Source organism: Polistes fuscatus, unplaced genomic scaffold (assembly GCF_010416935.1).
Source record: "Polistes fuscatus isolate 324 unplaced genomic scaffold, CU_Pfus_HIC Scaffold7, whole genome shotgun sequence".
NCBI lineage: Eukaryota > Metazoa > Arthropoda > Insecta > Hymenoptera > Vespidae > Polistes > Polistes fuscatus.
This window is the reverse complement of record NW_025113151.1, coordinates 7,058,818-7,082,690: the sequence shown is the minus strand read 5'-3', so window position 1 is coordinate 7,082,690 and position 23,873 is coordinate 7,058,818. Positions and strand designations below refer to the sequence as shown.

Sequence of the window (23,873 nt, the reverse complement as noted above, 5' to 3'; positions counted from 1 at the left end):
TGGTCGAGGAACAAGCTTTCGTAGCAAGTCCGTGCTGGTTACGAGCTCGAATCGAGCCACCTTCTGAAAATGGCTCGCGGGGAATGGGCAAACGTTGAACCTATACCTCCACTAAATTCTCATAAATACCACCCGATAGTAGTTACCAAAGATATCTCCGAGAGATCTCTTTTTCGATTCTTCCAAGAACAAGTCAAAACTCTTTAAGAAATCTTTTTTTCAAAGGAAGAAAAAAAGGATGCTCCGTGCATTGTATCCTATTTAGAAAAATTTATGAAAGAGAGCCGCAAAGACTTAATATTCCCCCTCCTCGTAGTTTACTACTTTATACTCATTCCTACTCCGGTGTTTCATTTTCATTTTAATAATCCCAATTGTGACATAATAATTACTGGAGCGAGTCGAGTGTTTCGCACAAAACGTACGAGGGCTTTGAATTTCTTTTTTCAGCATTTGGCTGGAGGAGAAAGGGCGGGCGGAAAGGACCCGTTGTAGATTCCGTTGGTATTACTAGGAATGAAGTCCTTAATCTTAATAAACTTCAGGGCTCCATGCCACCATTTACCTTTCCTTACTATGATATCTTTCCTTACTTTTCTCCTTATTTCTCTTCCACATTCTTTATCTCTCCTTTTCTGTCTTTCCTAATTTCTATTATCCGGAGGATATGGAATGATAAATTCATGCAAGGGCTTTCGCCATAGGATAAACTCGCGAATCGAGGCCTCGCGCACGAATAATCGGTATTCGTCAAATTATTCGAGAAGGATCCACGAAGTGTTCGCAAATTTCTCTTACTCGTCGGTACTTGGAACGTCCGGGTGAACGACACTATCCGATTGTCGAACAACGCGAAACATTCGTCGCGAAACTCTCCTCAAAGTTTCGAGATATCCTTCACAGAGGATTGCGTTCTATCTGATTTGGAAATTTCCTCGATCCCGTAGATTACACAGTTAATTACATTAATGCTTCTAATGCTATTACAAAAGTATGAAATTTATTTCGCCTAAATATACAAATATTTCTATTTTATCTCATATGTTTATATTTTCATATGTATATATGAAATTTGTTTAGGGAAGATTACAAACGGAATAAATAAAAGTATAACGAATGGCGCTTTCGTTTCAGAATAATATCGATACGTTTAAAGGTATTAATGTACGCTTGTTCCAATATAGAGGATATCGAGAATACGAAATCGATAACATTCTAATGGGATAAAGACAATGAAAATTTATGAAAACTGTCGAACATTGAAACGGTGAAACGGTGAAACGATGAAAAGTATTATCAGAAATAACAATGACGAAACGGTCAAAGGACTTCAAAATGAAACACATTAGAAGCAAGGAACTTGACAAAATGGATATATGAAAATATTATTCGCACGTAACGACAGCGAACGGATAACAGAGTTGACTCGACTACCTTCCTTTTCTCCTATTAAATGAAAACTTTCCCATTCTATGGCTAGCAGTAGAGTTATTAACGATCGCGTACAGCCCGACGTCGCATTCATTACGAATTATATCTATTCGTCTCTACATAGTATTCTAAATACTATCTATCCTATTTCAACAGAGCTGAAGACTTCTCTCCCTTTATCTATCACGTTCTCAATGGCTTTATATCTTTAGATAAATAATGGTATGGATGCGACCGAGTCGGTCCTTCTATCATTAGCATTTCACCTCGAATGATCTTACGAGATAGGAGCGGGAAAAAAGAGATACGATCCTATCGCCCCGGCCTCGATATATTTTCTATCATGGCAACGCATATGCATAATTATGCAAGCTCGCATTTACTCGATCACACGCCTGCGATAAAAAAGTATTCTCTTGCTTTTTAAAACGTCCTATTTAATAGAGGAGAGAGAGAGAGAGAGTACAAGACTCCTTTTCGCATCGACTCTCGATTGAGAAAAAGTTTAATCGTCGAGTTTCAAATACTTGGTTAAATACAGTAGCGGGAACGCAGAGTCGTTATACTATGTAACTTTGAAACCGTCGTGAAACAACCTCTCGTTGTTTGCGTTGAACTCGTTTGAGCATTATTCTACGCGAGCTTGATTTTCGTTTTTCCACTCAATCCGGGATCTTCCAACGTCGGCGTCTTTCACTTTACCGTACTTTGATGAGTTTCTCAAATGAGTTAGATGTTTTACAGTGATTGAGAGTATTGCTTAACAGAATCGCCTTGTAATAAGACAGATTAAAGAATAGAGAGAATGCAAAACTGCTACCTTTTCTTGCAAGATAAAACTCTTATACCCAAGCTGCCTTCGATTTTTTATTCAGGAAGGAAAGAAATGTCCCCTTAGAAATGAAACGTCGTCGTCTGGTCGTAATTACGTCGGAACGACAACGTCGGGGGCAAAGTCTTTGAACGAGGGAGGAGGAGGATTTGAAGAGCGAGAGGATAGGTCGACTGAAATATTCTATAGACTGACACGACGACGACGACACTCGAGTCGGCTGGTTTAGTTCGCCGTAGAGAAATTCTCTTCTTACGGGAGCTTCCTAGATACGTATGGGTTGTAACTCCAAGGTGAAAATGAAGGTTGCGCTAGGTCGAGCGTTAGCTGACGACGGAGGTGGAGGTAACTACCCTTGTAAGAGGATACCTAACGACGAATGCCAAAAGAAGGAAAAGAAGTCGTGCATCCTGCGGAGATCCGCGACACCTTCCAAGATTAACTTTTAAAGTGCTTTAAGAGCTCGGCCGACAAGCCACAGTTTATTACTCAATTCGGATGATGGACGAACCAAGCGGAAAAAACGAGGGAACGTCCCACGTCCCAAAGCTTTCTCTTGGCATGACTTTTTCATAACTTTTTCATGACTCTTGGAACGATGAGCCGCGGCGCAGGTCGGTAGGCTTTAACTCGCCGATAAAGATTACGATCGATAGGATTAATGGCAAATAAATATATGCACGCGGGGCTGCGCCTAAATATTAGATTCGTTGGAGAAAAATTCAATGAAATTCCGCAGCTCGGAAAGAGCAAGTAAACGCGGTAAAAGCATAATAAGCTCTAAGCTCTTCCGAATATCGGAGAACCGATATCGAGCACCGCGTTCGAAAGAGGAAAGCTGTATCGATGCTTTAGTTTCATTTGGAAAGTGCAGCAGAAGCGAAGACTGCGATTATCGAGATGCGTTGTAATCAGCTCTCAATGGCGATCGCCGTCCATTAAGGCTCCCCATTCATAAGGTAGTGAAAAGCGCTCTTAGGAGATCACCTCTCTTTGTCTCCGGCTAGCTCGTACAAAAGCCTTTTCTATCGTGACGTTAAACAGCCGGTCCCGGTTAAGGCCCCTACCTCGACCACGACTTTCTCTTCCTTCCTTTCGCGTTAACCGAATTGTAAGGGCACTTAGCGATACATGGGATATCCTGCTACGAAAGTATACGACGATAAGGCTGGCTAATTAATTCGACACACTTTTAACGCGCACTCGAGTAAAATTCTCCTTCCCCCACCTATACAATGGTGGGGGATTTACAACGTAAATCGATTATTTTCTTTCATCTTTCATCTTTCATTCCATTAACGAATAATTATTTTACATTTGGATATGTTAGGTTTAAAGCGCGATCGTAGAAAGCATTTCGATGGGAAACGTTCTAGTTCAATATCTTCCGTATAACTCGATTACCGTGCCACTTGGTACGTAGTAACGCTCTTATCGCCAAATGTTATTACGCGCAAAAGACTGAGATAGACCTTTGACCGAGTAAAAGGTGTGTTCCCTGATGCGCAAATTAGCTAATTATATAGACGAACTCGAATCCACGTTCATCTTTTCCGGAAGAACGATCACGCATTTAGCGCAACTATAATCCAATAACGAATGAGATTTCGGCATTAAAATAGGCGTGACGTTCGTTTACTTTCGAAAGCGCCTTCTATTATCGTATAATCCGCGGTGAGTAATAATTCGCATTTCACGAAGATACGATAGACGGTTGAGAGAGGATATTTTCAATGGTCGTTTCAATATTTACCGTTTACGAGAAAAATAAGTATGCATTTCTCCGAGATAGGAATCGAGCTAGAAATCGAGATACGACTAGAGATACTTTGTCCTATAACCCTCGGACAGCCTGGGAACGTCTTCAAATTAACTTCATTTACGTTGAACTTGTTTCGCAATTCCAAGTAGACGTTTCCGAGTTGGGAGGAAAGAGCTGTTTTAACGCGATTACGCGAGTATCCTACAAAGACCGTACGTAGCTTTTAAAGTAGTCGTCCTTCCGATTGGCTTCGCGAAGCGTTTGTATTCGGTACATAGACATAAGCTATTATCAGTTAAATGAATTACTCGTTGCTACTAGTGTCGGAAGACGCAACCCGAAGAACGGAGCACGCGCGGATACTTTTTATTCATCGGAAATGAACGTTAAATCAATCGCATTATATCGACGAATTACGACACGTCTTGGACCAATATAGCGCATACTGTCGCGTCGGGAAAAGACAGCAGATTGAAATCAGGGTCTATTGATTTTATGTTGTTATATGCCTAGATCAAAAGCAATCTCGTTGCCTTTATGAACGAGCTTTTATGTATCATACGCCATTTACGGGGTTAACGAGGGCGAACTGATTATCCTCGAAATCGTGAGATCAAAGCAGAATGGGGAAATCAATTTTCATATACTACATCCGATGAAAAACTACATAGATAAATCTCGAATATTTATAAATCAACAAACACGAGAAATCATCTCGTACACGTAGTTGATTTATATTCTTTAACGCAATGAGCGAATTCCTTTTTGCAATGAATACAAATGCTTTACTGCTTTGGTTAATGGCTTTTTCAACAAATGTTCTCAACGATCGTCGATAAGCTATCGATTAATCGCGCTTATCTAGATTAAAATACGATGTTACTGGTCGATATAGCGATTCTCCCATTTCCTTACAAATTCAAGTTACTTTGTTCGTTTTGTATTTTTGGAAAATGGAGCGCTCTTTCGAAACAGGTTATAGGTCATAGAAAATGGCGAAATAGAGGAAATAAAGAGGAAGGTGAATACACGCGTGGAAAGTGTACGAGTTGTACAAAATCAGGTCAGCGCCGTGTCCTATGTACCGATATATTTTAATGCAAACATTTCTAGCACGTTTGTAAGGGAAACCATTCGATTGGAAAGAAGAATCGATGATAAGAGAGAGAAAGAAAGAGATAGCACTTGAAAGTAGTTGGAAGAAAGAAGGTGCCAAGTTTTCAAAGAAGGTCTCGCATTGACAGGACGTCTGCTTCGCCACATTGTCAAACTTCTTTCTTTTAATCTTATCGTTGCTTTCTCCCTCCTAGGTGGAAAATGAAAGAAAAAGGACGGAAAGAGAAAGAGAAATAAAAATAGAATAAAAGAGTGCAAAGAAGAAGCAAAGGGGAGAGCCAAAATAGTTCGAATCCACTCTCCACGCTCGAGCTGCTTGATATTCTAGTTGCGGTCCGTTCGAAATTTAATTTCTAGACTTTAGTCTTACGAAAGATAGCCGATACTCGTAAAGAGAAAGGGCGGGACTACCGAAGGTATTGTCGAGGCTAGTGGACAAAAAGAATGCAAATTAGGAAGGAGTAACTCCTACACAATGTCGTCTCTTTAGTTAATATCTATCTGACGTAACTAGGAATTACATTTTTTTACAAGAGAAATGTGAACCCGAGAGAATCTTCTTTATCGATTTATCCAACGTAACGTTCGCGTAACGTTCGCAGGGGCTGATTTTGATTTTGACGTAGGGCAGTTTCGGTATTGTAAAACCGGCGGTTTTGTCTCCGAGCGTATCGACAATGGCGCCGGAGACAGGTTGCAAGAGGTACTCATGGCTTGACGCTAATTAGCTAGGCGTTCGATCGATCTATGATGGGATGATGGGAGGAGACGGTTGCGAGTGGCTTTGGCGTTTCATCGCGAAAATAATAATCTATAACGTCGGCGGGCTCTCTATCAAGCGGCTTCTCGCATCCTCGTTGCATTGTACTTTGGCGGACTCGTGTATCGACGGTACTCTGTCACCCCGGCCGACCCTGCCTTCGTGACGTTTAACGGGCCGCGCTTTGAACGAAAGTGCTGCCGAGACGAAACTTCTGAAACTGACAGATGGTCGAGCGCTGCAAAGAAAAACAAATGCCCGAAAGAGAGAGAGACGAATACCGTTACTATTGAAAATACATTTGATTTGAGTTATTTATAAGTTACAAGGAGAACAATTACAATCGTGTAATTCGGTCGATGCAATGTTCCACGCACCGACACGTACGAGTTTTCCCTCCGTTTCCTTCCTTCCTTCCTTCCTTCTTTATGCAGCCGCTTCTGACATCCAACGAAAGAGATAGAAGACAAAACTACACATATAAATATCATTAATTCATAAATTCGTTTTGTTTTTCGATTCGATTGCGATCAATCGTCTGTCAAATGCGTATCAACGACCGACCGATAGGTAGGTCTCGTTTTTAATTTACAGGAATGATCGAGAGTCAAGGATTATATTTTCAATGCTCGTAGAGTGACACAACGATCGATGCCAGTGGCCGAGTTCTACTCGTCTCACAATTAATTTCGGTTCGCTTTAAGTGCCAATCGATGTCACGCGTACTATACGTCGGAGTTCCAATTTTGAGAGATCTCGCGTCGAGAGTTGCTTTAATAACGAAACACTTCAATAGTCACCCCGTGAACACCTTGTCAAAATTTATTTCTTTTTTGTCCTTTTTCTTTATTTTAGTTTTTTCCTTTTCTATTAATAGAGATAACAAAAATTCAGCGATCGGCAGGCACATTGACTGACAGTCGTTCGAATCGACAAGCCAATATCTTCTCCCGTCGATGAACTCGAAGAGAGCTTAGAAAATATCGATGGGCTCTTTGAGAAATAGATGCTTCTCGTTAAAGTAGAAATTCGCTCTTTCAAAGTCTTCGCTACGATCAGAGAGATTCATTAATTAAACTCGTGTAACTTTGACAAGTTTCCGATGGAGCGAACTCATCGCGATTTCGAATCGAATAGGAGGCGCTAAAATAATGTCGCGGACGAGGACGAGGACGACGACGACGACGACGACGACGACGACAACCATATCCTCTCCAAATTTGTGCGCAAAGTCTTCTTCAAAATATTGCAATATTTAACAGAAGAGTCTCTTCTCTCCGTTCGATCGACTATCCCGACTAGTCGAGTTAGCTTTCCTTCGCGAAGAAAAGATCTCATCAGAGGCTTCTTGTTACCTCGCGAATCGATTTTCTGGCCAATCCTTAAAATTGCCACTTCAAGTTTCTTCCTCGAATCGCGAGGAGTATTTATTACAACGGATCTATATTAGAAGAAATGATTAACAGCGATAAATTGTATATTCGAAATATTATTGCGCGATCTATAAAATATTCTTCTTTATGCAGTTTGTAATCATCTTATTGGATTATCTGATTGAAATTTGCCCGGAAGAAAATGGAGAACTGCAAGAACGCCGATAACCATCGAATAGTGAAATTACTTCGAAGAGGCCCACCGACAGACTTCTGGGCTGACAGTTAAATAACTAGACTACTTAAAATACTCTCCATACCTTACTGCCGCTGTCTCGCGAAACGATTTGTTACTTCCTTCGCTTGTAATTACTTTCACGTTTTCCTTGAAACTCGTATAACGAGGCGATGCAGCCCACAGACTTTTACATGTTTTCGGCTAATTGTAAGTCGGAAAGTACGGAAACTCTGATACTTTGTACTCTTTTCTCTTCCTCTTTCATCCAGACGCTTTTTATCCAAGTTAAACGGCTTACGTAGACTGAAAGCACTCGAAAAGTCCGCGTGTATACGATTAATCAACGGTTAAATAATAGCAATAAAATCTTCGGTTATCTTTCGACGAGTACACGCTCAGCGAATATAGAGAAATAACCGTAAAAGAAATATGTTTTACGCTTTTCGATAGTGATGGATAGTAGATGGATTCTTAATAGTCGTCTGCTCTGAAACATGTTCGATGCGAGCCGCTGACACCACCGCCATCGACGTTGAACGTGTCTCGATCTCTGGATGAAGCTCCATTCTCCTATCGAAAATAGAAGAATTCACGGTGGAAGGTCGTGACAGTAATGCCAAGAAGCGCATTTCCTTTTCTCCCTCCGAACCTTTTCGCTTCCTATATGGAAGCGAAATCGATCCCTTTAGAAAGAACGAATCGAATTAAAGCTGCATCCACGATTTATAAATTAATGATCCTTCGGAGAGGTGTGGATTTTAATTGTTGCTTTACGATGAAGAAAAGAGACCAACGTCCGTTGGATGGACCTTCCTTCCTTATAGATCGAAGGAATGGTCGGAGGAATGATCGGAGGATTTGTGGAAGCTCGAAGACGACTACGAGCCGTAGTAGTAGTCGTCGGTCACCTAAGGTCCTGACAATAGGTTTTTACTCTTCTTTCTCAATACGTCTCTATCGTCTCTCCTCAATGCTTGACGGATGCCCGACCATTTTACACTTTTTCCTCCTTTTGTAAGAATCCGTGCAAGGATCAGCTTGATCCTCTCTCGCGTCGCAATCCATTTCTCCATTTTCCTTTTTCTTCTTCTTCTTCTTCTTCTTCTTCTTCTTTTTAGCGAAGATCGAACTCTTACATTTTTCACAAACTACTTTCCTCCTACTTTATTAATATCCCTATGCGACTTTCTTTCTTGGCGCTGTCACGGAATGGATGGAAGGAATAAGAAATGTTGGCAAGACAAAAGCGAGAGTGGTTTAATCAAAATAGACGCTAATCGCGATCGATCGGAGGAAAGCGCTAGTAGTAGATAGGATGCGTGTCCGGTTCATCGGGCGCATTATTCGGCCGAGCTCGTTCAGGATGATAGTGTGGTAATCGTACTCGAGCGGAGATACCTATATAGATATTTAATTGGTTGCATTTAAGCGCGCTTAGCAATTATAATCCGATGCGTTAGAGATTAACGAGCTACTTTCGGATAATAGAGAATGCCGAGTAGACGACGATCGCGCCGAGGACGGGACGAGTTTCTACCAGATTACTTGGCTAAATTTCCAATTTTCCGCCGTTGCGACGGTGACGACCAATCTCCGACGCCACATACTTGGCTGTAATCGAATCGAGATTTCATAAAGTCTCCCCGAGGCAAGAGGTTAATTGCCAATTGATACGAAACGACGAGGACGAAGAATTTTTCGAATGCTAAAGCTTCTCTACCTACCGCTACCAACAAACTTTTGCCTGCCTTGTCCCTGTAATACAATTCAAACGTATGCCAATATTTCTTATTTGTAGGATCGCTTTAATTACTACTTCGTTTGTCCGTACAACGGAGGAACACCGTATTCGTTGCGTGAAAGGTCGAGAACGAGCCAGCCAACCAGCCAGCCAACCAGCCAGCCGCCTCCTACCTATATCGCCGCCGTTCATTTATTCAATCCGATTTACGAGATGATACTTTTTTCTCTCCCGGTCGATCGGTCAAGGGAAAGATAACGAGATCGTGTTACTCGCGAATGCATTTAATCGATCACCCGCTTTCATTTTATTCAATTCGTTCTTTGATTTATTATTCTCGTTGACCCGATTGAAGAAGACACGAGAAAGATCAAATCGTTATATCGTCCCTTATTTATATCAACGCCGGGTGTCTCGCGGTAACGAGTCGAAATCGATATCACTCGACGAGAGCGTTCTTAGGTTTTCAAATAAAGAACGAGGACAAAAAAAAACGTTGAATTAGTTATCGAACGATCAAAAGACAATATCATTTGTATTCGATGCTGCTAAGATTACTTCGTCTAATTACGATATCGCATCGAAAGAGGAATTTCCTTGACCGAGTTTAAAGGGAAACAATTTTTGGCTAACAATTTATTCGATAACTTTTTCGTCTTTAGCGATCCTTTATTAAGACACGTCGGAGAGCTCGTCGATTATTCGAGAAATAAGGGTTTCGGGAGTCGGGGGAATGACAGATCGTTATCGTCGAGTGAAACAAGCTCGAAGTAATCGAAATTTGCGAGCAGGTGCGAGCTACGTCTAACTACGTAACGGACTAGTTCGAGTGCAATCGGAGAAGAGAAGTTGGCAAAATTGGAAAAATCTGACGGATAAAAAAGCGCCCACGCATACCCAATGTATACCTATCTATCTTTATTTCTAGGAACAACGAACAAGTCCAAATAGGTGAATAAATTCTTCCGATAACAATGAAAATAGCCACCGACCATCGGAGAGACATCGAATGCGTCAATAAACGATTAACAGAACGACATTTGTAAATCGTCTTCGTCCTAGTACGCACGGTACCGACAATTTCCGGTGTAGGATTTTAAGTGACACCCCCTGTACGCAGATATTCCCATTAAGTTCCATTTATAGGAACGCGAGGAGGAACGAATCGATAGGGACAGCGTCCCATCTCTCCGATATAAATTTCATCCGAAAAAAAAGAAACGAGAAAAAGACAAAATAAAGCACGCCGTCAACGAGCAATAATTCACTGATTTTGGAACAACGATCTTGCACGAGAGGGTTGGTTTACGAACGTAGCTCGCGGTATTCGTCGAAGCAACTTTGCACTTGAATAACTTTGCGAGAACTTTTCTTCTCCTCATCCGCAACGGTCATCGAAATCCATCGGAGTCATTCGAACGAATCTTAAGTACCTTATAATTCCGTCGACTTTTCTACTTTTCTACTTTTCCACGACTGAAAAGAATGCTTTTTTCCTTAGAACGCGATCTTATTATAACCCAAAGTTCGATTTTAATCTTTGGAGGAGAATGGCACGTTCTTGGCAAATTATTCGATCCAAATAAAGAGCAGTAACAACGTCAGATGGCGAAGTACGTGTACTGCCGCACACGACCTACGATATTAGTGCAGCAACCTTAAGAAATAGTTTGGAAATCATTCCGCGAAAGATTATGGCAAAATTCGTGGTCACGGAGCAAGTTTTCAAGCGATAGCAGAAAAGTAAGAGAAAGATATTTGAAAGATTACTTTTGTTTCCACCCCTCTCGCAAACACGAGTTTCTTTTGCTTCGCTTTTCCACCCTTTCCGAAAGATCTCTATTCGAAGAATTATCAAAGTGCTGAGCTCGCCGAACGGCGAATATTATGCATTAAACGCGCCCGTTTCCTCTCTCGCGCCTCCCTCGCGACACCTATGCCTCCAACGATCCCCTAAAAACTTGACATTTTTTCCCAAGGATGATGATCTTCGTTAGATCCTAAATCGAATACAATTTGTATCCAAATAAAAACTTACCGTCCACGAATGAAAAAGCAATATTAATTTCTCTGTTTGAGATGTTGGAGCCCCTATAGTCGGAATATTTTGTCAAGTGTCGAGAACGCAGAGACGTGGGTTTGCCGATTTGTCAGAATCGCGTACGCTCAATTTGTACATTTTATTTCCGTCGATTCGATGTTCCTGGTTGAAATAAAGCATCAAACTATAATGTATATAGATATATCGAATCGGGAACGTTGGATAGACCTTCTAGCGAATCGATAACAGTTCACGTCGTTCCCATGCATCTACGGTCTTTCGCGTAGATCGAAAAAGGCATGGAAAAGGGCATCGAAAAAGGCACCGAAAAAGGCATCGAAAAAGACATCGATAATAAAAATAACGTAAATCGCCCAAGTCGTCGAACTTGCCCGACCTGATTTACGATCGGTTTGCTGGAGAGGACGCAGTTTTCATTTCGGTATCGCGCGATTGACCGTGATTCCAAAAATCTATCGCTTATATGCTTCGCTATTATTGCCGAATAATAAATCTCCCGGTTGACGCGTTATAAGTTCGATAAAGTACATTCAACGATAACCACCTTTGCTCGGTGGTGCCGCGACAACGAATGCCGAATAATTCCTCCGGTTACAGCAGAGTTACGAATTTCTTTCGAAAAAGTGACAAAAAACAAATAATTGGCCTTCGATCGAGAAAACGCGTCGACGGGGAGGGAGATTTAATGGATCAGGGGAAGGTTATCGTTCATCGTCGAAACGTCGCTTCGACGAAACGGATCTCCATCATTTCCAATTGTCGGGTTGCTGGAAGGATGAGACGATGCTGCGAATAAACACGGAGGAAAGACAATTTCTACATCTTGTATTGCTTACATAACGTAGCCCGCGACTACAATGATTACTACGAGCAAACTGCTACGACGATTTCGGGTTAGTCGCGTTAAAATAACATAGCCTTATCAACAGCGAAATTACCAATTCGTTTCGTTTATCGGTTCTCTCCAATTACTTCACCGAAATGAATCATCTCGACTCGAGCAACGATTTCGTAGTAGGAAATACACGCTGTGCTCGCGTAATCTGTTGTTACAGTCGTGTAATTCTAAAAGTCCATCCTTCGGATCGATGTACTCATACATATGTAGAAAGTAACCACGCTATTTATGAACGTCGAAAGTTTCCGGCCCCAGCACCGAACGCGGTGATCTAAATCAGTAAAGTTCCTTTTCCCCGTGGAAATCTTCCTTGGTCTCTATGCTTTGTCGATTTACTTCTTCGTCTTCCTCCTCCTCCTCCTACTACTAACTCTCATCCTTTCTTCCGATGATGCGCATGACGCGAGACGACGACAACTTCGTCATAGATACGAAAGAGATATTTTCCAACGGCTGCAATTAAAAAGAAGAGAAAATGTTAGATATCGCGTATTCAATGGCCGATATATTTTCCGAATGATAGAACTTTGACGACAGGTAAAAGCAAGCATTAACCGAATTGCGAGCTTTTTGTCCGCGACCACTAGCCGACAGGCTGGATAATGGATACTTAACCGCTCTGTGTTACGCACCGAGTTCGACCCTCGTCGGTCAATTTTCGCCATATTCCGCTCGAGGATGCATCGGATCATCCCCCTCTTTCCATCTATCCATCCGCGTCTCGTTTGCTCAGTCGTTGCACGATCAATGAGGTCAAAGGGTGCTCGTTCAATCGAAGGTCGAATGGAATTGACGATGCAGATGCATACCAGTACATCAACTGCATCCGGGACAACGGATTATTAGCACGAATAACCAACGTATTGTTTTCATTCAAAGAGATGCGTTTTTCTCATCATTTTGTCACTCGCCTTTCTTTCTTCCGCCTTTATTTTCTAATGCTTCTTCCTTTCGACTCGTTCCTATGTAAATGGGGTAAGAGGAAGTAACGCACGTTCCAACCATTATTACGTATGAAGTGGAATGCCTTAAGACGTAACTCGGACGTGAGGTATAGCCTCAACGACACTTCAAAATTGTTAAGACGCCGCCGAGTAGCAACCTCTTTTATTCGACTTTTTATTACGAGAGAAAAATCATCGGGATGCGCAGGAGCTTGATTAAGTCGTTGTTTAAGTCGCCTCACGCAAAACTACGGACATATTATTCAAATTTTTATCCCCTTTTAAATTTACCCCATTAAGAATGATTTCTACCGAATTATACAAAATCTGAATGTTGCTTGTCCGCAAATTTCCTATATAAGATCTTGTAATTCTGCTTGTAGATCTTATATTACTCGAAGACATCCGCACCATCGATAATGAACGCCTAAACCTGTAAATCTAATTAAATCTTAATTAGATATCGAATTCTGTAATCAAATGTTATTTAATTACGGAGGAATAAATTTTGTACACGGAGAGCGAAAACGTTACGTCTTACCTCTTCGTCGTTCCAAATAATAATAAGATGTTTACGTACGAATCGATTTCCCTCTCTCGCTCACCTTAGAAGCTCGTTCGGGAATGTTTTTCTATGTATGATTAATAATAACCGAATTTTCTTTGTATTCACCGAGAGATATAAACAAAACCGTTCTTGCCTCGTTTCTCTTTCCCTCTCCCTCTTTCTCTCTCTCCCTCTCTATATATTCAATCGTATTGATTAACACTATGACGTCCGGAGGGGATCCAGGTTGGTGCCGTGCAAAAATATTGAATGCTGCTTTTTTTACCGATGTATATTTTCTATTTTTTTGATTTCTTAATATGTAGATTATTAACAAGAATATATATGTGTGTCTGTGCGTTTAAAACAGTTCTTCGATTGAAGTAATTATACAAATAATTAGCGAATGTATTCTTGAATTTTTAATAAACCTAATTGAAAAATAAACATCCATATTAAAATATATATGAAATAAATGAAACAAGTACCACATCATAAAAAGCGTGTGATAAATTCAAATGCTCGGTTGGGTTTTATTTTCTTTTAATCTTACTCTCTATTATTGTGCTAGAAAAACGTTTTTTCAATCAATTAAATTGCTGACATTGGTGCAGTTTTTTGTCGTGTTTGAAATTGTATCGCCTCCGTACCGTCGCTTCCACAAATCATGGCCGATCGATATTTCCCCGTTTCTGACCCGTTTCTGGCCCGTTTCTGGCCCGTTTCAGCATTGAAATAACGCGCTCCTCTGAAAAGCTTTCACTTTTGGTCTCGCTTGAAAATTGCCGGTACCCTTCCGCAAGAAGTTTCACTTGAAAAAGTAGTAGGAACGACGAGCGTTCTTCCAGTTATGCTTGCCATCCTTGCGGAATCCCGCCAGCGGCATGTACGAATTACAAGTTAGACTTCGTTAAATTTTCACGGAATGTCAGTCGCAGACTCGGTGCTGGGAGCTCAGCTAGACACGATGGAGGGAGAGAGCACGTTGGAAAAGGGGTGGACGAACAAACTCTATCCGTAACACGAGTTGGGTATATAAGGTTCTCCTGAAAAATAGATGGGATTCAAAAGAGGTCACGATCTACCATCGGACTCCGTGGGGTCTCCTTTCCCTCGACAGGAAACATCTACGTACTACGTTCTTCGCAGAACATCTGGGCCCTTCTATATCGATTCGCCCTTTTTTCCGAACAACTCTTTCAAACACGGAGGCTACTTTTATTTTCCAATTCCTATTATTTCCATATTATTGATGATAATCGCAATTAACATCAAATAGTTTTTCGTCTGAATTATTTCATTTATGTTTCTATCATACCTATACATCGTAGAGTTCCGTATAACTCATTTGAATAAATTATTATTAGTTTGCCATTTCGCGAAAGTGCGTGTCATAGGTTAATCGCGATAATCGTTTTCCATGGTGCTGTTTATGACAAGCTTGGTCGAGGGAATAAAAGCGGAGATATAAAAAAATGGAACAAATGGACGCGCAAAAAAGAAAAGAGAGAACGAAGCAACTCGTGCTTCCTCGGACACAATGAGATCGGCGCATAATAGAGTACCTACTTCGGTTTAAATTCGGGAATGATTTTAGAATGGGCTTGTGCATAAAACGAGGCAGTTAATTATCACGGCAAATGAAGTGGAAACAAGCTGATTAGTCGACAACTCGATCTTGGCTGCTTCTTTATACTCCTTCATATACGCTTCCATTTCCTTTTTCTTGTTCTCTCAGGACAGTTCGATATAATGGCAAATCAAATCCTGGTGCAAGTTTCGATGTCGGGATTAACGCGTCATTATTACTCCAAGCTCCGTTAACGACGACGCGTCGATTATCGCCGAATTGGATGTCCAATTGAATATTCCATAGCAACGTAATTACTGTATCCCATTGGTTGTCAACCAGGAGTAACCAGGTAATCACCGAACGCGCGTATCTAAGCAAACCGAGCATATCGCGTTTAGGCTCTCCTTCGACTTATATTTTCATTTATTTTAAGGCTTCCAACCGATTTTTTTCTTTATTCTTTAACGATTATTCTGGCTTCCCTTTCCTTGTCATTAACAATAGGACTTCTCTCTCTCTCGTATCAGAATACATTATATTTTGTCGAGACTATATCGTTTCCCGACGCAGATGCAGGAACATTTATTTATACCATCGATAAAAGTAGGTACTATTGCATTACGTCAGGGCTATTCGAGTAACTTTGAATGATCGGATTTTTCAAATAATAACCTATTTCAAAGATAAGGAGTTTGCTTGGCGTGATCGCGTTCAAGAAGAAAGTCTCGCGCGACAATTAACCGTAAAGGCCGTGTACGCGGAATTAGCATTGTAATTAGAGAGAATAGGACTAAGGTAAGAGCACCCTTTAACATTTGGCCTCGGCGTAAAACGTAGCCTGACCGATCGACCTGAGTTGACCTACTCTAACCACCCACCGAGCGCTGCGCCGCCGTGCCGAAAGGAGAAAACCAGACGACCGAACAAGACACCGATTGGAAAACTCTACCTTTTTCCTAAGGATGCAAGGCATTAGGGTTGCGTCAGGGCTGAATTGGATCCGTCCTACTCTTGCATCGTCGTTTAAGAAACGATTCCCCTTCGATGGGGTTAGGGAAGACTAAGCTATCGACTCGACATCCGCCACGACGACGAGCTAATGTGTGTTTGTTCGATCGCGAAGTGTCATGTTTCTCCGAGGAATGCAACGTGATCTTGGCGAGCGAATTGGTAATTAGCCGCGTTGCCAAGTTCCCATAACGATCCGTAGATACACGGAATGAGTTGGTGTCGCATCGGTAACGTGTCACCTGGAAATGCTGGATAACGGCAGCCGGGTCAAACGAGATGCAACGCGCGCGCATCTACGTAGATTAGCGTTCGCTAGTCAAACGTCGAGTATTCCAGCCAAGACACCTATTGTGTCACCGTATACATACCGAGTGTCTCGCGAGACGTCTATTTGCATAGCGATACAAATAGCGAACAAAGCTTTTTTCCAAAATAACGACGCAAAGGATAAACGGCACGAAGAAAAAAAGAACATTTCCCCTGATAACTGTAAACCAAAAATCAATGTCCAAAGATCTTAGATTCTACGCTCTTGTAATAGATATTTTTCTAGCTATGCGTTACTTGCGTACAAAGAAGAAATCAAATGAATATACCCTCTCTCTCTCTCTATATATATATATATATGTATATGCACTTTGAAAATATCGATAGAACGTCGCGCTCGCGCAAAGATGTCTATCGATTTTCAAGGAGTTACCTACCTACCTACGCGCTTTCCAAATGTCGTCGCAAGCATCGGTAATTAGTTAGTTAGATGGTAAAATTATCGAATACATCGATAATTCTTACGTATACCCGGAGATCACTTTTCTTCGATCCTGCAAACTTAAACTTCGACAATAATTTATCATTTCTTCTTCGTCTTCGTTTCCATTATCGTGATTTTCTAGCCGATCGATATTACTTATCGACGCGGATAGAAGTTCTCGATACTTTTAACATTAAACATTTGGAGCATTTAATAATTCAAGTACGCTGCATGTACGTTTAATCCCCTTAGAAATTTTTCATTCCCGTTATCGACGAATTTCAAGGAACTTTTTGGATCAGTTGTCCGTCGTCCTTTATTCCGTCTCTCTCGTCGAATGGAGAGATTTTCTTTTCTCCGTGGATCCTCGTCGAGTAGACATACGTCATAAAGCTAAAAGATTCGTACTTAAAGACGCGACGATGTGCCGACCCTAAAGCGAACTTCCTCCAACAGTAGGTAAGAAAAAACGGTACGGTTTTACGATGCCGTAGAATAAAATGAAATACACGAAGCCGTTTCGTCTTGAGTTCTTTCCCGAGATTTATTCCCGGCCGAACTAAAGAGTATGACTTTAAAGAGTTCACTCCCCAACCCCTCGTACGTTTTATTCCTCAATGAAAAGCGTTCTGGAAAAGTTCTCCATTATATGATCGTTGCTCACGCGTAATTACCCCGGACCGTAGTCAAAGCACCGCTCGATTATCGCGAAAGGAGGCAGTGAAAAGGATTGCAGTCACGAAGACAAGGATATCTTGGCTGCTGGCCCCGTGGATAATTTCATAAGCACGAGTCCCGTCTCGAGGAGTTTTTAAAAATGATTAAAGTTGGAGCAGCGTTGCGTTCTTCCCCAGCCCTTCGTTCTTGCGAATTCTTCTTCTTCTCCGCCCGCTTTCTCTTCCTTCGTCTTTTTTCTAACCGCACCCCACTTTCTCTTCTCACCTTTTATCTTATTCATTTTTACTAGACAAAATATCTGCCCAGAAATATGTCGATTATTGTTCAATTTGCTAACCCTTTGCGCTCGGCCGAACTCGCACCAACTTAAATTGTAGTTTTATTTAGTAAGACGGTAATAAAAATGAATGTAAAAATGAATGTAAAAATGATCAATGAAACGATTGAAAAGTCTTCAGCTCAATTCCTCCTCCTTTTATGAGAAGAGCGCGTGTAGTCTTACGCACCATGTAGTCTTACGGACCGCGACTCGACGCGGGTCCGATTGTCCCTTTCTATTATCCCTCTTTTACGAGCACGCTCCTACAGAAGATTCTCTTTTTGATATAATTACTGGCCGTCAGAAATCCTTGATGAATAAATTAATTCCACGTCCGCATCCTCGGGGCTCGTTTCCATTTATCGAGAGAGAGAGAGAGGGCAGCTATTTTTCTTTCGATTAAGAAATCCAACTCCCTGCGATACTAGCTTCCAATCGGAAAGTAGACCAAAATATTTGTGCTGATAAGAAAGGTAATGCAATAACTCGCGTTCGTATGTTTTTCGAGCAAACGAAAAAACCTTTTTCTTCGTTACATCGGAGTAACTATTTGGCAGTCTCGTTACGACGAATAGCTAAGTCTATAAAAAGTTGACACGAGCTTTTAAGCTTTTTACAAAAAATACCATTATATGAAATGCCAGTCAGAAGCTGTAAAGAAAGTTGAAAAAGATCGAGTAAAAGGAAAAAAGAAAGAGAAAAAAAAAAAGTATAGGTAGGTAGTATTTCCAATTTAACCGCGTCGCTCCATCCGCAAGTTCGGTATTCAGTACGCATCGCGGTTAACAGCGTTTCTTGGAACTCTAGTTAATTGAGTTTTATTCTCGGCTTTCTTAACTCGGCGTTCAGCACCGGCTTCCAGCCCTCCCGTGTATTATTATCAACATCGTGCTCCGCGTACCTCTCTAGATCTTTCTTCGAATGCTGTCTTTTCATTGTCGAATTTCTTAACGCACCTAAACGATCGCCCATACCTACTTACATACTTACGTTGGTTCGACATACTGGCGCAGCTGGCAACTAACGCTAATAAATTGCCACGAAATCGAATTACGCGCCAACTTCTTACTTTCTAGCGGAAACGTGGCCCATAGTATTACCAACCCGAATATATATTATTGGCGAACCTAGTGCAAATTGCCGTTCCTTCATATTACCAAACCTCTATCCCGTATCGATTTCTAGATTCAATTTCACTTCTATTATATAATATCTAATATGTCTTTAAAAATATATTTCTCTATTTTTGTAATATATCAAATGACATAATACGAACTTTAAACTAATACTGTATGATAAACTTGATGCTGGTGTAGAAAAAAGTTCCCTGTCGGATCTTCCAAAAATCGAATAAAATAATTAGAGACGATCAAAGGATTCCTCATTTTTCTTTTCTTTCGAAACGTTCGAGATACCAAAATGTCATTTCTTGTAGCGAAGAAGGATAACTACTTTTTCGAATCAACGAGCAAGACGGATTATGATCGATGAGAAAATTATCAGGAAACCGGAAGTCGAACCCCACAACTCTAATCTCTTATCGGATCTTTCATTTCTACTTTGTATCAATTATTCTCTTCAGCAGGGTTCTTAAATAATTAATCTCATTTGAAACGTCTATTTCGAGTAATGTCGCATTTGAAATTATCGAGCAATTCATTATTCTCATATCTTACTCGAAGTTTCGGTCTTAATGGATTGTACAATGGATTGTAGAATGGATTGTAGAATGGATTGTACTAGGGAATTCGACGTTTCGAAGAAAAATCTATTAAGGTAGAATTGGAGAAAATAATGAAAAATAATGGATAGGTAGAGTGGAAAGATAAGAGAGTAAATTAGGCCATAGCCTATAGACCTATAGGCAATGTACGGTGTGGTATTACGATCGTTGCTCGCGTCTGCGACTTCATCTTTCTCTTTTCTTGTGTGTTTTACAATGTGCGAACTCGAAGAAAAAGTCCAAGGAAAAAGTAATAGCCTCGTAATGCTCCTTCTCCCCCGTCACCCCCGATCGTGTTTACGACATATGCTGACGTAAGCAAGCATCATAAAACGTAGTCTGCTCGCCCGTGTAATTTCATTTCCTCCTCCGGCTCGAAATTGATGCTTCTATCGCGTCCGTTAGTTTTATTTCATAAAAAATGATGATACATTGTCGGCCCTGACAACGCGAAACGAGAGAGCGAATTTTTTAATAACTCCCAGTCCTTGCTCAATTTGCTAATTTAATTATAATTAAACGCGCCCGTTTCATACTCTGCTGAATATTTATGCAATGTCTTTGAATGACTCCGATACTACCCACTCTGATAGCCATATGTAGGTAGTACATATATGCTCGGCCATCACCCTTCGCTATTTCGTTCGCTTGCTACGGCCGCCCGTATTGAACGTATCGGACACTCGACATCAAAGAGTTCGCTGTTAAAAAATGTATTGCCTGAACTCGCTGTTATTTGATATTGATTAACTCCGTCGGCAGATGAAAATAATGATTTGCGATGCATGTTTGCGGTTCCGCCTTGACGTTTTGCTCCTCCTCCTCCTCCTCTTCCTCCTCTTCCTCCTCTTCCTTCCCTTTTTCTACCATTAACATTCATAGGAAGTAATTAATATATGCATTAATAATAGTAAATAAGATTTTGTAATGATTTTTGATCGATCGCCAGTTAAAATCATCTTTTACCCGTCGATGTCGTCGATGTCGTCGGTAGTCGCAATTATTTTAATTGCATTCGGAATGAAACGGAAGTTCTCGAGGTGGCGGGAGCTAAAGCTCGGGGTGGAAAGATCGATAAACGCGCAGAAATCTAAACAAGAGAGTAGGTAGAGCGGGTTAACGCGAACGAACTATAGGATAGGATCGAATCGTCGGAGCGTTGACCCTCCCAACTCTACCCGACTACCCGGCTACCCGACTATAAGCTGCAGGTTACTACTTAACGTAGTCCTATTTACCGTAACACGCAGTAAAGCGCCCTATCCCTTGCTTTCGCCGTTATAAACTACGTGAAATATGCTTCGTACAAGGGCGATTGCATCGGCGACTGCACCGGCGACTGCAAGAAAGAAGCTCGAACGAACTAACGCTGCGATTCGTGCTCGCCATTTCGACATCCCGTCGAAAATATAATTGGCAGGAGCAAATGATCGAAGCGCAGCTCGTAAAGAGATCGCTTTTCAAAGTTGACACAATTCGTCTGCGAAATTGTCCGTTGGCAAACATCGATTCTGATGAACTTTATTTGCATGCGCAGTTTTTTTCTTATCATAGAAAGAGGAAAAGAAAAGAAGGCGAAGAAAAAGTCGATAACTCTGGAAAGAGAAAAAGAAAGGTGAAGACACGTCGGTCAAAGTAACGAGAGTCGTGGAGTCTCTCAAAAATCATGAATGACGTTTCTCCTTCGGAGGGGAAAAAGTGCTCTTTATCGGTCTCTTTCGTCGCGTCCTCCTTCGGAACAATCTCTTTTCTTCGAAAGAACCCGACATCGAAGCGAGAAAAGAAAAGACCGTCTATCCGCAACCGCGGAAAAACCGATTGACCTCCGAGCTTGGCATGAACTGGACGATTTTTTTCACCGTTCGGGGATCAACTCGTCTACTATATTAATGATCGTAGAGCATGGATTATCCGACGAGGTTTCTCAAAGCGAAGCTTCTCTCTCCATTCGCGTAGCAACTTTCTTGGAAAATTGATTGTGCTCCCTCCTATTCTCCGTGTTGCTAGAGCTACGTGAAAAAAGGGAGAGAAGGAAAAAAGGTTGGAAGGAGAGTTTGAACGGGTGGTGCATTCGATCGAATCTGTCTTTTTTTCTTAATTAATATTTCAAGTTACTTTTCTTAATTGTCGGTTAGCGTTGTGCTAAATCGACGATATTTCACGTAGGTTGCAAGTAAGTATATCATCAACGAAATGAACAAATTTCTACGAGAAAGAGATCTATCGATCCAAGCGTCGAAGTGTATCTGTGCTCCTCGTACTTTGAGACCGACTACGGATATCTTTTCTTTTGCTTTTTCCAGAACCCTGCGAGAAGACTTACTGCGCTTGGGGCGCGACGTGCGTCGTATCCGAGAACGGAAAAGCTTTGTGCCAGTGTCCAACGAATTGTCCGTCAAATTCTGCACCGGTTTGCGGCTCCGACGACGTGACGTATACGAATCAATGTCATCTGAGACAAGCGAGTTGCCAGAGGAGGAAGAATACCAGGATAAAACACGAGGGTGCCTGCGGTGAGTAACGCGCGTACAACTTTTTCTTTTCTTCTCTCTTGCGGGATTATTCCGCTTTGGAAAAACTTTTCTAAGCCCGGGGCTAAGGAAATCCGATGTAAAAATATGGGAGCGATATCGATATTATGTCCGATCAAATTCTTTTCTTTTCCTCGAATCGGCTTACGATCGCGGCTTGTTTTCCAATATGTCGCCGTCGCGTTGCATACAAAAGAAAAAAGTAGAAAAGCAAAGAGACGCTCGAAACTGGAAGGAAAGAACTCGACGACGAGACTTTACACCCAAGTATGTAGACGCGTTGCTAAGACACGAATCCCTGACGAATTTTTCATCTAACAAATAGACCGAGGTAGAACCCGGGAATGGAGTTATTAATTTGATTGGAAGTACGATGCGCGATCCAATGATATCTCCCCTGTCGGAAATTCAATTTTGAATCCGTCGCATAAGATTGCGCGTAGAGTCGCTCTGCTACCGTGGAACTTTTATAACCAGCAGACATCGGGGGAAGTCAAAGTTTCCTTCTGTAATAAAGTTTGCAATCTCATCTAACGTCGCAAACGTCTCTGTGACACATCGCTTGATAGCAGGGAGGCGACCACCAACACGGGGGACGCAATCCTAATAATTAATTTTTATCCTAAAAACGAAAACCTATCGGCCGACCAACGACGATAGACGGACTATTTTCGATCGTCAACCATGAATTAATCAACATCCGATATTCGACTTGCCATAACTTCAGCTACTTTTCGCGAAACGTTCTTTCCGATCTTTCTTTGAATAATCCAAAAAGACAAAATTGTTATTAAACGAATGTTTTGGAATGTCGGTTCGTTGCTGTCTGCCCTTTGACGGATAACTTTCATCTCCGTCTCCTAGGTTAACGAGACGAAAAGTAAATTATTATAATAGTAATGCCTTGGAATCGCGCGACGCGTCCTTTGGGTGGTGGCAGCGATGTTGGTTGCATCAGGGTTGCATTTTCTAGGGGTGAGAACGAACCGTTTGTTCTCTCGAAGCGCATTTTCCCTCTTCTACTTCTCCTTCGGGGCTAAAACAAAAGGGGCATCCATTGTTTCCGTCTCGTCGGCTCGTTGCAAAATGAAATGTCATAGCAGGTCCGCGCATGTAACCCTTCGCGAATTATGTTTCTTTACACGCGTATGGATCATTTCAATCGCGCCTACCTATCACAAAAGAATACTTTTTCAATAGCAGGAATGCGAGATGAACGAAGACGGCAAGCGCAAGGTCGCCAAAGTTTATCGTGTTCTTGTTTTTTAATTGGGTCACATGTCTGTATCTCTTTCTCTCGTTGCTCCTATCTCTACTTGGATAGGAGGATGCGCGATGCAAGGTCCTGAAAGCTTTCGTGTCTCGAAAGTGCGAAAGTCGTGCTTCGGGCACAATGAAGGTGCGATCTAGAAAGAGAGAGAGAAAGAAATATCTCGAGCTTTCGTTGGACCAAAGTTACATGTATACTGGCAACGCGTCGACGCATACGCATACCAGAGAACGATGCCATATACGAACACCACTCCAAAGATGCACGCGATGCATCAGCTCCCGGTCTGGCCTCCCTCTCCTCTCTCTTGCTC

General features: G+C 41.6%; 1 protein-coding gene across 2 annotated transcripts in view; it reads left to right on the top strand.

Annotated features, from left to right (window-relative positions):
• The window catches only part of LOC122524356 (agrin-like), a 155,191-nt gene that overhangs the window by 73,320 nt on the left and 57,998 nt on the right, over positions 1 to 23,873 (top strand). For both annotated transcript variants that reach the window (XM_043646563.1, XM_043646562.1), the window contains one exon: positions 22,063 to 22,272. In XM_043646563.1, coding sequence (XP_043502498.1) covers positions 22,063 to 22,272 — 210 coding nt within the window. The remainder of the gene's footprint in view (positions 1 to 22,062; positions 22,273 to 23,873) is intronic.